Source organism: Hippocampus comes, unplaced genomic scaffold (assembly GCF_001891065.2).
Source record: "Hippocampus comes isolate QL1 unplaced genomic scaffold, H_comes_QL1_v1.1 scaffold397, whole genome shotgun sequence".
NCBI lineage: Eukaryota > Metazoa > Chordata > Actinopteri > Syngnathiformes > Syngnathidae > Hippocampus > Hippocampus comes.
In genome coordinates, this window is record NW_017804968.1 from 534,590 (window position 1) to 548,608 (window position 14,019).

General features: G+C 43.2%; 1 protein-coding gene across 2 annotated transcripts in view; it reads right to left on the minus strand.

Annotated features, from left to right (window-relative positions):
• Positions 1–14,019, minus strand: part of utrn (utrophin) — an 82,565-nt gene that overhangs the window by 20,212 nt on the left and 48,334 nt on the right. For both annotated transcript variants that reach the window (XM_019889636.1, XM_019889631.1), the window contains exon 55: positions 173–345. In XM_019889636.1, the coding sequence (XP_019745195.1) occupies positions 173–345 (173 nt within the window). The remainder of the gene's footprint in view (positions 1–172; positions 346–14,019) is intronic.

Below are 14,019 nucleotides of genomic sequence, written 5' to 3' on the forward strand. Positions count from 1 at the left end.
TAAAAGATAGGACCAAGGTGGGGTGCACACATCCTGGTCTGACCTTTACGCAGTTACAACCAGAGCCTGATTGAGGTTTTGAGGCAGGCCCGGGGATATCAACCCATAACCCGAATGAGCCTAAAAAGCGAATGACAACGATAAAGATGGATGGATGTTAGTTTTGACTGACCGAATGTTGGCCGATTTGGCCTTGAGGTCGCTCCAGCGTTGGTTCATGTCATCCAGCCTGTGTTGAAGGAACACGGCCTCCTCGGAGCTTCCCAGAGCCTTGACCATTTTGGACTTGTTGCCATCCACGCTCTTGTAGATGTCATTGTGGGCGTCGATCTCAGCCTGGATGTCCTGGATGGGCAGACAGACACACCATTAAGTCACTTCAATGACATAAACAACAGGAAAGTGACAAACCAAATGGCGGATTCATGCCTAGGGTCTTGCACAGAAGGGGGCTCATTTTTATTTTTGGAGAGTCCCCCTTTGACACGGGATGTCAACCCGGGAGCAACTCCCTGAGCAACGTCTGCCTCCACCCCTCCTTTTGCTCTTATCACTGCTGCAGAAAATATCCCACTGTGTGTGTGTGTGTGTGTGTGTGTGTGTGTGTGTGTGTGTGTGTGTGTGTGTGTGTGTGTGTGTGTGTGTGTGTGTGTTCCAGATGTACCCGCTGTAGGTGAAAATCAGTGACAGAGCGACCAAACATTTTTTTTATTTTACTCCTCCCACATGTTATGAAAACATTTAAATGTCGTGGCACAGACAGAGTTTGACTTGCCTATTTCCCAAAAAATAAACAAATAAATAAACAATCACTTCAGCATGTGCACGATAACGGGGGTGCTAACGATGAATCGCATCACAGCGGGGGGGGGGGGGATGTGTAAAATCGCTCCACTTTTCCTGCCGGCCGCTCTCTGGTGGGACTCTCCCTTCCGTTCGAGCCATTTGAACATTAAATAAATAAACCCCCAGTAGCATATGGATGTCGTGTGTGCGTATCACTGCCTGCAGCGGCGAGCACAGAGATGCAACTGACAAGACTTAGTGAGACGCGAATAATAAGAATTCCTGCCTAAGGAGTTATATAGAGGTGCCTTGAGAGGCAAGTTCCAAGTTTGTAGTCTTTTTTTTTTCCCCACAAATGAAATCGTACTCCATAATTTTGTCCATCATGAAAACATTCAGTCGTGACACAATCAAATGAATGAAGAAATCAACACATTTTTTTTTTTTTGTTGGTGGTTGTTTTTTTTGGGGCTCCTAGTAGACTGGGGAACTTTTGCTGGATTTATTGTACATGAAGACGGTTTCAGATCCTCGGTGCGCCAGTATTATCAGCTGTTCTTTATCGAGGATAAAGAAAACATGCCTGCGCTAATGGGGTGATAACACCATGACACAGATGCTAGTCGTTAGCTCGTCTGTGGCGTTTCCCGTTATGCGTTAGCCTGAAGTTAACTTTTTATTTTACAAACACGAGTAATTTGCCTTTTGTTCAATTTGACAAGTCATATGTCAATAGACACGCTTTAATTAACACATTTTATCCGAAAGTTACATATAAAGGAGCTGAACACCGCGTTGAGGACGCGCGCTAAATATTTGGCACGTCAACCCAATGACAACACGTCGGCGCGCAAAGACAGATTCATGCACTTCGGACTGAGCCAACTGGACCTAACTCAAGTCATTACCCGAGTGCTTCCCCTTCCTTTTTTTTTTTTTCTTTTTAACTTGGGTACTTCTATGTCGAACATACGCTTAGTTTGAGCACACACGTGTGCACTCACGCTCCGGGAGCGAAAACAGACACTGTGCGGGTATTGGTTGAGCACACATTCATTTACAAAAGCTCCCTTTTGCAATTCATTTTAGCAACTGAAAGACAGGTTAGTGTGCATGATCCAAACCAAATACTCATGCGGTCTAAGGCCCATAAATCAGTATGCAACAAAAGATTGTCTGTCTGCTCGTACTTCACGTTGAACATGGGTTCTGGATGCTAATTCATTATATTTGGTGGTTTGGGGGATGAAGGCCTCCAGCACCATTAATAATTACGGAAAAATACTGATGACATGCAACGCATGCTTGGAATGATAAAAAAGAAAAAAATAACACGACACTTGCGTAGGCGGGTAAAAAGCTGAAGGTTAATGGTTTGTGCGTCGCATAAAAGCAATAACGAGCCTTGTTTAACGATGTGCTACTTACAGTGAACACTTTCGCGCCCACGTTTCTCTGAAAAACGTACCTGATTTCATCTGGATGGCATTTCTATTTGGAACGACTACTTTGCGAGTTTTTATATTTCTCCACCAGTTACAAGCATGTAATGACAATATAAATACTCTCTGAGCATAAGGTGCCTATACTTGACAACAATGGCTGAAATTACGATTGGAAGTGGACCCACGCTGAGGAGGCAAAGTCAAAAACAGTTTGTACATCCGCTGCCGCAAGGTCAAGAAGGCCAGGTGGATAAATACCTGTTCAAACTTCCTGAGAAGCTCGTGCAAACTGAAATTTAAACCAATCATGTTGCCGCATGTGCTTAGGCTCCTCCCACTCCCGCCGAGCCCTTTCTACATCCTCTCCTTTCCTACGAGTTGGGTCGAAGGTCAACAAATGTCAGATCCCTCTTGGATCTTCCCATCCCGGGAACGCGTTCCAAGCATGCTTTCCGGAGGGGGGCGATCTGGAATCGGGATTAAGGGGACGACCAGTGCCATCGGAGTTCTCAGACAGCCAGGAACGGGACGCGCTGAATCCAACAAATCTTGGAATGAAAGTCTGCAAATTGGAGATAAGATGCTGGGAGACTTGAGGGATGTATAAGCTTTTCTTCCTTGCCTCCGATTGTTTTTTGTTTTTGTTATTTTTAAATCTGCATGACGCTTTCAGGGGGACGTCCGGCCTTGTCCAGGATTACAACTCCAACTCCAAAAGGCACATGGAAGCGATCACGTGCCAAGAGTCACCTCGGCGTCTCCCTCCTAATCATGACTAGCGCTCAGTCAAAGAATGCTTTCTTCTGGTCTTGGAGCCCAAGGCCACGTTTTCACCCGACAGCCCGGCGCCTCCATCTTTTTTGAGTCCGAGTCCCACCAGATATTATCTCCTTGGAGAAGACGCCTTTGCTCATCGCTGTCGCAAGTTTTTGGGTTTTTTTTTTCGCCAAAACCTTCCCGTGTGGATGTTTACTCCTCGAGGGGATCTTGGGAGGGGGTCTCGCTGCGCCACTGGCTGCCTCAGCGGCTCTCTGGCCCACTACAAACCCCCTCACTCGTTTTCACAGCTGTTTATTATTGTAATTTCCCCTTTCCCCTCCTCTTCCTCACTCACTCGCTCGCTCTTTCTCTCTCCCACCCTGGCAGTCCCCGACACTAACTTGGACACACCACACACCCACTTCCTGAGGCCGACCCCTGCTGCCCGCCTGTGCTTTCGAGACCACGACACAAAGTTTGAGGGGGCAAAAATACAGCTCAGAAATGAAGTGATGAGTGGGCCACGAAGCCAAATGTCGAAGGGGACTTAAAAAAAAAAAAAAAAAAAGGAAATGAATAGCGTAATTCACATTTGGACATTTGAACCGTGTATGACTTCTAATAGGCTTTATAGGATCAGGATTTTTTTTTTTGTTTTGCTAGAATGTGTTATTTCGCATATCTGATAAACGACATCTTCGGTCAATCGGCAAATGATGACATGATAACCAATTACCCATTTTGCTTTAAAATGTAAAATGTCTGCCGATCCGATCCAGCCAATCAGATCCGTGCATGTGGTAGTTTGACCTCCAAATGGCACCTACCCGACTCAATCTACCTCTTAATAACGGCACTATCATATCACAATTTGGCCAGAACAGTAGAATGGCATTTGCCATTAATCTCAAACAGAAAAGATGAACCAATGAAACACGTTTCTCAAGGCACCGCTGTACTTGTATAACCAATAGTCCGTACCAAAAATCGAGTCAAGAGTGGTAAATGTTTCAAGCTGATTGGATGCTTGCTGGCCCGTAGGGTCGTCGTCGTCTTTGGGGCTGGCGCGGAGCATACATTAAAGATGCGCTCGCGACAATGTATGTTGGAAATGGGAACAGAAGAATTGCAGACATGCGGCGCACATCAAAGACAAGCAGACAGATGGCTGTCAGGCCAAGGGGAGCCAGAGTGAGAACGCGAGAAAGACAAATACAAAGTTGCATATTCATAAGGAGAAGACTTTGAAGTGCACTTAGCTCATTAAAAAGATCTACATATCTCCGGGCCCTTTAAACAGCATTTTTGATTCATAAAGTCAACTACTGTATACTGCTTGAGGAATTTCTACTTAACCATGTAAAATGTATTAATTAAGACGGTGACATGTTTTTTTTTTGTGCAGGGATTTTAATTTAATGGAAAAATACATGATTACATGTTGACAGATTATTGGAGGTATTTTGAAACGCGGACTTTGGTCATCTTTGACATCAACTATTGTGGGTTCTCAGGAAAAATAATGCATTTTTAAGCAATAATCCACCCCCCATATTTATTTAACCCTTTCATGCACAAATAATGATAACCTGTAACCTGATAACCTGTCCACTGTAGTAACCGCTGTCCCTGAAACGGCTAAAAAACAAAAAATAATAATAATAAATAAATAAAGTAGTACTGCAACATGATTGCATTACTACTGGATGGTAAAATTCAGAAATGGGAATGACAAAAGAGCGGTTTGACATGTGATGTCGAGAGGGAGCAGAAGTGATGCCGCCCACACGGAGTTAAACAAGCATGTAACAGGATCACAAACGTGGCACCGGCACACAAACACACCCGGGGCCTCGCTTCCACTTAACGGGCAAGCTTGCGTCATGGCTTACAAGTCAAGAAGCTTCCGACCTCACATGATCCTGCCTTTAAAACGGATAGCTTGTTTTATTCCTCCCTTAGGATGCACCGGGTTATCTTGCCTGCGAGTGAAATGAGCGCGGCGAGAAGAGAACAGTAAAACGAAATCCTAGAAAAACCTCAGTTGAACCAGAAATGTACTCACGGTGTGACAAGGCTGCCATGAGAGAAGACAAGTGAAGGTCGTAGGTATCGCCCAATGGGAATGCAGTAGCGGGAGCACAGGTCAAAGCCATGACATGGCACTCAAGCTGCTACAATTCATCGCAAGAACGCCTCCAGAAGCAAGAACGAAATTGATCCAATGCGCTGCTGTTGCCGCTGATAATCAGCTATCGATTCACATAGCGCTTTTGTGGGTGCACTAACAAGACACTCGAGAGGTAACGATCGAGGTCGAAAACAAAAACACGATCCTCCCTCTGTGGCGAAGCCCAATGATGTCAATAATGACAGTGCCAGCTCGCACCAAAAACATGGTTTTGCAATGTGTATTCTAATGAGGAAAATAGCACTCTTATAATATTGTACGATATAAAAATATACAGGGCGGCATGGTGGTTGACTGGTTAGCACGTCGGTCTCACAGTGTGTCAGTATAATACAGACAGACACCGGTACACATTGAGGCATCATGACTCCACAGCAGTAATCTTAGCCATTCTTCACAGAGGATAAAGAACGTATGCCTGTGAGTATTTTCGGTTGCCATGTGTTCAAATATCCGTTGTGTTACGGGTTACAACACGGCTGAATATATGCTAATCATTAGGCTGTCTGAGGTGGATCCCATTACTAAGCTACATGGTTGTTTCAAAATTGTTTGGAACACATATTTTGTTCCGACAGCAGACTTTTATTATTATTACTTGCTTAACTGCCCCTAGTTGCTTTTTTCACGGCAAGAGAGTGGTTACAAACACTAAAGAATGCTTTAATAGTGTGTTTTAATATGCTTAAATGTATTTTAAACCCACAGGACAAGGTAAGACTATTAAAAAATATTTAGATGGTCTCTGAATATCACGGACTTTCATGATTACGGGTTAGTCTGGAACTCCTGGAAAGTTGTTCAACCCAAGTACTCCAGGCATCAGCAGTAGGATTATGAATATATCAATCCAGGAGCTGGGAAAGAAGTTAATGCGAGTCAAATGAGAATCCGACTGGGTCTGGTGATCATGTTTGCGTGATGTTTAAAGATAGCCAAGCGTCTTGAATGTGAATAAAAGGAGACTTTCAGAGAAAGAGGCTTTAAGATGAACAGGGCTGACAGATGGTGGAAGATGACTCGCTTGCAAAAGGCTGAAAAAGAAAGAAATGGAATCAAAGCTGCGAGTAGCAATGAAAGGGTCCATCGAACTTTGTTGCCGTGCTCCGTCCGCACAAGCAGAGACGAAAACTCAAGTGTTTCAGAATTTAACATCGCCCATCTGTCTTGGTGTACGTGGTTGAAATTTAAAAACGGAGCTCTGAAAATGGCAACATCGTGCCGACTTTCAACCAGCATGGCAAATTTCCTGTTTTTTTTTCTTGAGACTTTTTGTGACTTTACTCAGAAGAGACATACTTACTAAATTTACTATTTTTCCCAGAAATGTGTGGTGGCCTGGGTAGGGCTAACATGACCTTAAAATGGCTGCTTTAAACCAAAATGGCTGGCTTCTTGTGTCTTTTTGGGCATAGATTAATGAGACTTTTTTGTGGGTCTACTTAAAAAGGACATGAGCAATAAAATTCATGCGTCTATGGGACAGTGCCTTTAGGGGCTGACGTTTAAAAATACAAATCTGGGGACCTGAAAATGGCTGATAGGAACCTAAAATGGCCACTTTTATTGTCAATTTGGGCCTTGGTTCTTGAGGCTTTTTTGGTGGATCAATTTAGGATAGAGTGTACTATAAAAATCCATGCGTGGATGGGATACTGCCTTCGGCGGCTGAAGTTTGAAAAATAATCTGTGAGGCCTGAGGCATGGGTTCTTGAGTCTTCTTTGTGGGTCTACTCATGATGGACATTCCCACCAAATTCCATGTTGCCTAAGCAAACTGGTCGGGGGCTGAATTTTCCAAAATATAGAATTTTATAATTTATTTTACTTTTATTTTTGCGGGGGAGTATCAGGAAGCTCTAAAATAGCGATTTAAATATCGCAAAAATAACAATGAAAAACCAACGTAGAAATCTCAAAAAAAATACCACAAACCCAGCTTGGGACTATGAAGACTATTTTTTTTCAATATTTTTATGTTATTTGCGATAGTTTGTTTGCGGCGGAAGAACGATGGAGTGCGCCAGATAAGATCAGCTCAGCTTTCATGGCAGGTAGTGTGAGAAAGGTTCAGATTCCAAAACGCTCGCCTCCACCAAAGCAAAACATTCCACCGGGCTCTACGATAACAAGCCCGCCTTTAAATTACATATTTTCCAATTCACACAAGATCACTTTATGCCAGCGCCCCCACACCCACATCCATCTCATATAGCTCATATTCCTTCATATTTTTTTTTCATAAATATTCATGATGCCCAGTGTTTCCTCTTTTAACTCTGTAATTCAAACATCCTTGCTTTCACTATAGAAAAGAAGCGCTACTAACAGGCCTTGGAAGGGCGCGAGTGGTTTACGAAAAAAAAAAAATCCATAGATCTAAAGAGAGCCTTGCTGGGAATGGGGAGCTGACACATGCATGAGATCTAGAGCTTAAATTTAGACACAAATCAATAGATAATGTGCTTTGTGTTGAGTGAACATCAGGCAGATTATGGTCCAAACATCGCCGCATGAAGCAAATAGAAGAAGAGATTGTAAAGTTTAAAAAAAAAAAAGTTTCCATCAGGGTGTGTCGTGCCATCAACACATCCTGCGCAGGCCCCCTGAGGGAGTAGCCACTGGGCGGGACCTGCAATTTTGGTACCCCCACCCTCCTTCCACTTTTATCAGCCATTCCGTTTCTAGTACAGTATGAGGACACTTCCTTTGAGCTCCAACTAGGTGCTTTGGTACATAGTAGGGCTTAAAGATTTTGAAAAATCATGTAATTGTGCTTCCAGTGTCTATGTATTTTGTTGACAAACACAAGCAATCAATCTGTACTAGAATAAATGAGATCAGATTTATTTAGGATATATATTATACATGTTGTGGTCTTATAAGTAATAGCTTTAGCTTATGCTAAAATAAAAGCAAATGAACCGCGAATGAATATGACAGGCAGTTTATCTACTTCGATTCAAGTTATTGACTTGCTAAATGCTGACTAATCTTTGAGGCGTTCCCCACTGGTAACAAGATTACAAATTGGATTTTACCGCTGTTCCTTCCTGCGGCCTCACAACGTCCATAATTCTGAGACACGTGTCCCCCAACATCAAAATGCAAATCGCGACATACATCACGTCAAGATTAATTGCTGGAACAACCAGAGGAGACACCCTTTTGCTAATGATGCAACGAGTACAGGAGTAGGAAGAAAAACAAGTGACAGAACCATCAAGCTTTGTTGCGACACAAAGCGTGTCCTGTAGATCAAGTAAAAGAGAAAGTAGTCGTCAAACGCACTGTAAATCTGTCAGACACACAATGTGGTCTTTTCAAAACTTTTAAAACCATGCAACCTCCTTTCAAATCCCGAAATATTCTCCCCCGCACACAGCCTAAAAGAAAAAAAAATAACTCAAAGCAAACGCCATCGGGGCTTGAATCTCTGGTTAAATTCAACACCTAATAATCACATTTATACACTCGCTGCACAGACACAACCGACACCCACGTCACTCCCCGCCCTTTAAAGCCACACGCAGTCAAAGTCACAGACACTAGACAGTGTGGAATGTAATTGGAGACCCCCCCAAGTGGACAAAAATAATAACTGCGTCTTGCACAGTTTCGGCATCTCTCGATAGCATCCACACTGAGGGTGCCGATACTAATAATAAGACCAGCAGCGTCAAAGGAGATGATGCTGATGCAGTGGGTACAGAGCGTATTTTTGTGGTGGAGCATAAATGTACATTCTTAGTCATATACATCCTCCACTGTTCTTGCAGCCTCCTCATCTGCTGCGTTTAGCGCCGACCACAAGCTTAGGTAGGAAGGTGAGCGGTTATATCACTGCCTACTAATCTATTTTATAACATTTCCATCATCTACAGTTACAATACTGGCAAGTTATACCGGTGACGATGATCGCTAAACACTCACAAAAGCAGCTAGCTACATTAACAACCTAAACTTGATGGCACCCAAAAAAAAAAAAAGTTACGTCATGAGATAGATGTGGTAAGGGGATTATTATTATTTTTTTTTTTTGGGCGATGAGTAATCATTGCTACGCACAGACGCATATATTCCCGTGTCGTTTCAAATCTGCGGCTCCTTTGATCGCCTCGCCGACGAAAGCCATATTAAAAAGGAGCATGCGTTAGTAGATGAAAGGCTTGTCCGATTAGGCGCCTCCTCGAGTTGAAATACATATCTGTTCATAAATACTTGTACACATTAGAGACAGAAAAAAAAAATGTCCTCACGCTGACGCATTTTCTTTAAAAGAGGGGTTGGATAAAATGACAAATACATAAGATCTGTTCGGCTTTCAGGACGTGAGACGCCGTGCTTGCTGACATTTTTAAAAAAAGAACATGAAGAAATGGAGCTGGAAAAAGAAATCCGCTAATTCAAGCACCTATATAAAAGATGGCCAACACTGTCGCAAGGGAGGCATATGCAGGTACATCGGTTCCATCAGACCTAGGAATTATTTTATGTGTTAACGTATGCAGATAAGAAGCCATGGAACAAATGGCTGCTCAGCTGTTCCTTGTCCAGGTGGATCCAAATTAGCGCGGCGATAACTTCAAAGTCCCCTGGAACGCAACTCCCTTTTTTCAACGCCGATTAATTGGAAAGCCCTGGACTTGGTGAATTTGCGGTTGTGACGCAGCGCACACAACCACGTAGCAATTACTCTCTCGAAATCCATTGCACTGCAGACGCGAGACACAATGCTTAAAAGAGGAGAAATAAAGCAAGAGCGGAGGAGCCATTTGTACTGTGAAGCACCACCACCTCTTTCCTGTTTCAAGGTACCGGCTAACTCCGAGTTAGGTTGCTCCAAAATGCGCAGGAGTCCACGAGTTGCTTCATTTTTTCAATTAATGTGCTCTTGATTTGAAAACAAAACTGCTCCGTTCCTTTCATTAACATCCGGCAATGAGACGCTAACGACAAAGTGGGAGAAAAAAAAAAAAAATTATGGCTCAATGTTTTAACTTGTATAATGTCTTTTTAACTTCAAATGGCTTTATTAATTCAAATAAAATGACTTTATCAATGAACTAAAACACAGAACCATATTTGTACAAAGTAAATATATATATATTTTTAAATCATTTGTACATTTCAAACAAATATAACATTTTTGAGTTGACTATGGAAATCAAGTGATTAACGATGATCAAATAATGAAATGATGACTACTGACAAAAGCAGTGGGATGATTTCCATATTTCGGGGGAATATTAACGATTCATATTCAGCCAAATGCTTCTGGAACTGTGCTTCACAGTGCAGATGGACAATAACCAGCAGCAAACTACAAAAAAAAATAAAATAAAATAAAAATTCCATAATTCATCTCCTTAAAAAAAACACAATGTAAGCAGCAGGAGTATTTTCATTCATCCAATTTCAGTGCGTCAAAACATTTTCTCACCATGTCAAGTGGCAAAACGCTGCTTGCTTTACACAAAATAAAGCTGTCCCTCCTCTGCCGAAGAGAGAAACCATCAATGAAATAACCTTTTTTTTTTCTATGTCTCGCCATCATCATCATCATCATCGGCTTTCATATCGTTCATCAAGTCCAGAGAGGTACTTGGGGCATAGCGCGCACTGCAAGAGATGCATCAGAATGTTTCATGGCTTAAAATCCTTTTAAGTGGCCCCTCACATCCCTCCTGGATAAGTGGGAGATGATGGGCGAGATCCATTTCCTTGGCCGCGATTTGCATCTATTTAGTGCTCGGGGGCATCAAAGGTGTCAGAAGTTGGGAGCCAATTAACCCGGCTATAACCTGCCGACGCCTTACAAAGCCAGACTAGGACGGCGGATTAAAACCAGACGAGCGCTTGGAAACCGGCCGAGTCAGTTTATGAGAAACAATAAGAAATAAAAGTTGATTAATAAGGGAACCAGACACATCATACTCTTAAAACAAGTTGTTTTATATGCTCCATGAATAGTGTTTGATGTTGAAGTTGGCCTTCTCGCCGTGTGTCATCATCATGCTTAGCATGAACAATGTAGCCGTGTTCCTGAATGTGCACACCAAATTAAAAAAAAAAAAAAAAGCATTTCTTTTGATTCAGTTACTCAAGGACTCCTTTGACCGTTTCAAAAGATAAAACACAATGCATATTTAACGTAACTGCAGAGTTTAACCTTGAAGTGCGCCAAGCGTAAAGCTAATGCTAACAGGCAAGCTAGGCTAGCGAATAGCATCTATGTGTGTTCTAAGCCCTCGACCAACAGATAGTCAACCAAAATGCAGGGCAACACATCAACATTTTTTTTCCTACGCCATCTAATGTTGCTGGGCCGCAGTGTCAAAATTTGACGATCATCTTGAGGATTCGCCGAGAAAAATGGGGTGCTCTGAAAGCGATTTTACTCTTTCGCGCAATGACTGATTGAACTTCTATCACATTGTGGTGACAGATTCCGTTAATGACGACTGGAGATTGCCGCGATACCTCTGCGCAATCCGCTGATCAATCCGCGCCGCTCGAAAGCGTCGCTCTGTGTACCTTTTATTAATAGCGCGTCGCCGCGTATCATATTTTTGCTCTTTAATTGAAGCCCGATCGACTGAGCCGTCCTCCCAGGTGGCAGCAGCAGCCTCTGTAATTCAACCTAAAATGAGGCTACAAAAATAATGAAATATAATAACCTGCTTTGAAGAATTTAGGACATGCTGCAGGTTGGAGATGTTTACCGTGCAAGACCTTCCTAATTTCGGTGCGGGAGCAGAGCAAGATAAGCCAACGTGTCAATATTATAGACTCCGAACATAGGTGATGCGATTTTTGCCACAACAATGTCTGATCCTATTCCCCTCTTTTTAAAAAGTGCTGCCAATTTACTAAGATCCAGAAAAGCTACAAATTCAAATGGCACACATGCAACACACACAGGGGGGAAAAGTGATTTGAGTTAAGAGCTCGGGCAAAGAATGCTTTCGACTTGTAAGTTAAGGTACCTTTATACTCCTGTGTTGGGATGGCCGGCCGCGGTACCTCGCAAAAACGAGAAGAAAAACGGATTCTTTAAAAAAAAAAAAAAAAAATTAATGCAATGCGAGCAATTTGTGGCTAAAGTGGGCGGAGCCTTCTTCTGTTTCTACGAGAGACAAGAAATGCGCTCCTGTCAATAAAGACTATAATTACATACACGTCTATTGATCAATATATCCCATTGCGCAGGCATCGGGACAAAAGCTTCTGTCACAATTTGCTACATGTCATATTTTACACCAAAATACATTAAGACTACATTGAGCTGCCTCTTGATCACAAATACAACTGTTACTCGGAAATTAATGTCGAAAACAAAGCCTGTACCACGATGCTGCTTCACCAGCCGTTATTCCATCACGTGCGGCAGCTCGCAACCGCAAATTGTCATTGCGGCGAGCCGGCGAGTTGTTTCAGCATTCCAATTGATACTCTCACGTGCGCACCCACATTCTCACACGCTGCAACGCGAACGCGCTCATGCGTAAACGATTCCCTTGCTTGAATTTATCACTTGGCGGAGGGGCGGCCACTCCGGAGACTCACTTGGATGCATACAAGCAATTAGAATCTGTCCATTTTGCCTTAATACAGTCATTCGTTTTGCAGCTCAGAAATATCAGCGCATAGGCCCAATCGCATGAAATCCCGAAAAGTGAGCCAGTGCCTAAATAGGCCAAGCGCAAGGGAGTTAGAGCGCAGCCCATCTTCCATCACGGCCGCTATTAGTCCCTTCGGATTGGCGTCCTCTAAAGAGCCACTTTCCAGATTCAATTCAGCGACACTCCAGCACGGTTTCATACGGAGGAAGAGAAAAAAAAAAGCTACTTCATAGAGCTTTGCGTAGACAGGAGCGCGTACATCTCTTTCTAAGCGTCCCTTTTTCAATTCGTTCCAATCAAAAAGGTGGAAGCGGGCACATTCTGGTTGCCAATCTGGGAATTTGGTCTCAGGAGACCATTTCAAGAAAGTCAATTTGATCTTTTTTTTTTTAGCGACTCCTGAAGCCAGATACAATTACGCTAATGCAACTGGGACCCACGTGAGCCAGCTTTCGTCGTAATCGAAGCCATTCGCATCTCATCAAATGACTGGGCAGCAATTTCCCAAAATAAAAAGACGCGGCTGGAAGGCTCAGGAAGAAGCTTTCCGTCCATTCCACTTTTGGCAGGCGCCTCCTTTTTAAAGCTTGACTGACATTTGTCATAAAGGAGGACAAAGTCACAATAACTGTCCAATTAAGTGGCCTTGGAATACATTTTCTTTCTCATCTGGGATGTTCCGAAGATCATCGAGCTCTTATTGCATTGCTGGGTCTGCCGTATCTCATCTTCCTCTTGACCATACCCCACAGATTTTCTACAGGGGTTAAGGTCAGGTGGGTTCGCAAGACCAGGACTACAATGGTCCTTGCACCAGCTACTGATAGCTTTGGCACTGTGAGCATACTTTTATTTCTTGTCAGAATACAACTTTATTGTCATTTAGACTTTCATTCCGGTCGCAAATGGGGATGACAAATCCAAGAGGAGACTGTGGGCAGCAAGGCAAAGTAGCTGTGGCAGCTCTGACCACATTAGCAGAGTGTATCTGTGTGTGTGTGTGTGTGTGTGTGTGTGTGTGTGTGTGTGTGTGTGTGTGTGTGTGTGTGTGTGTGTGTGCGCGTGTTTCTCATTCCATCGTTATTCTTTTCATTTTCATTTCCTCTTACCGGCGGGCGAGCAGTGACACCGTCATGGCAACCGGCATCAGCGACGCGTGTTTGTAAGCCCGATAACAGCCATATCCAACCACAAGCACGCAAGCGCACACACA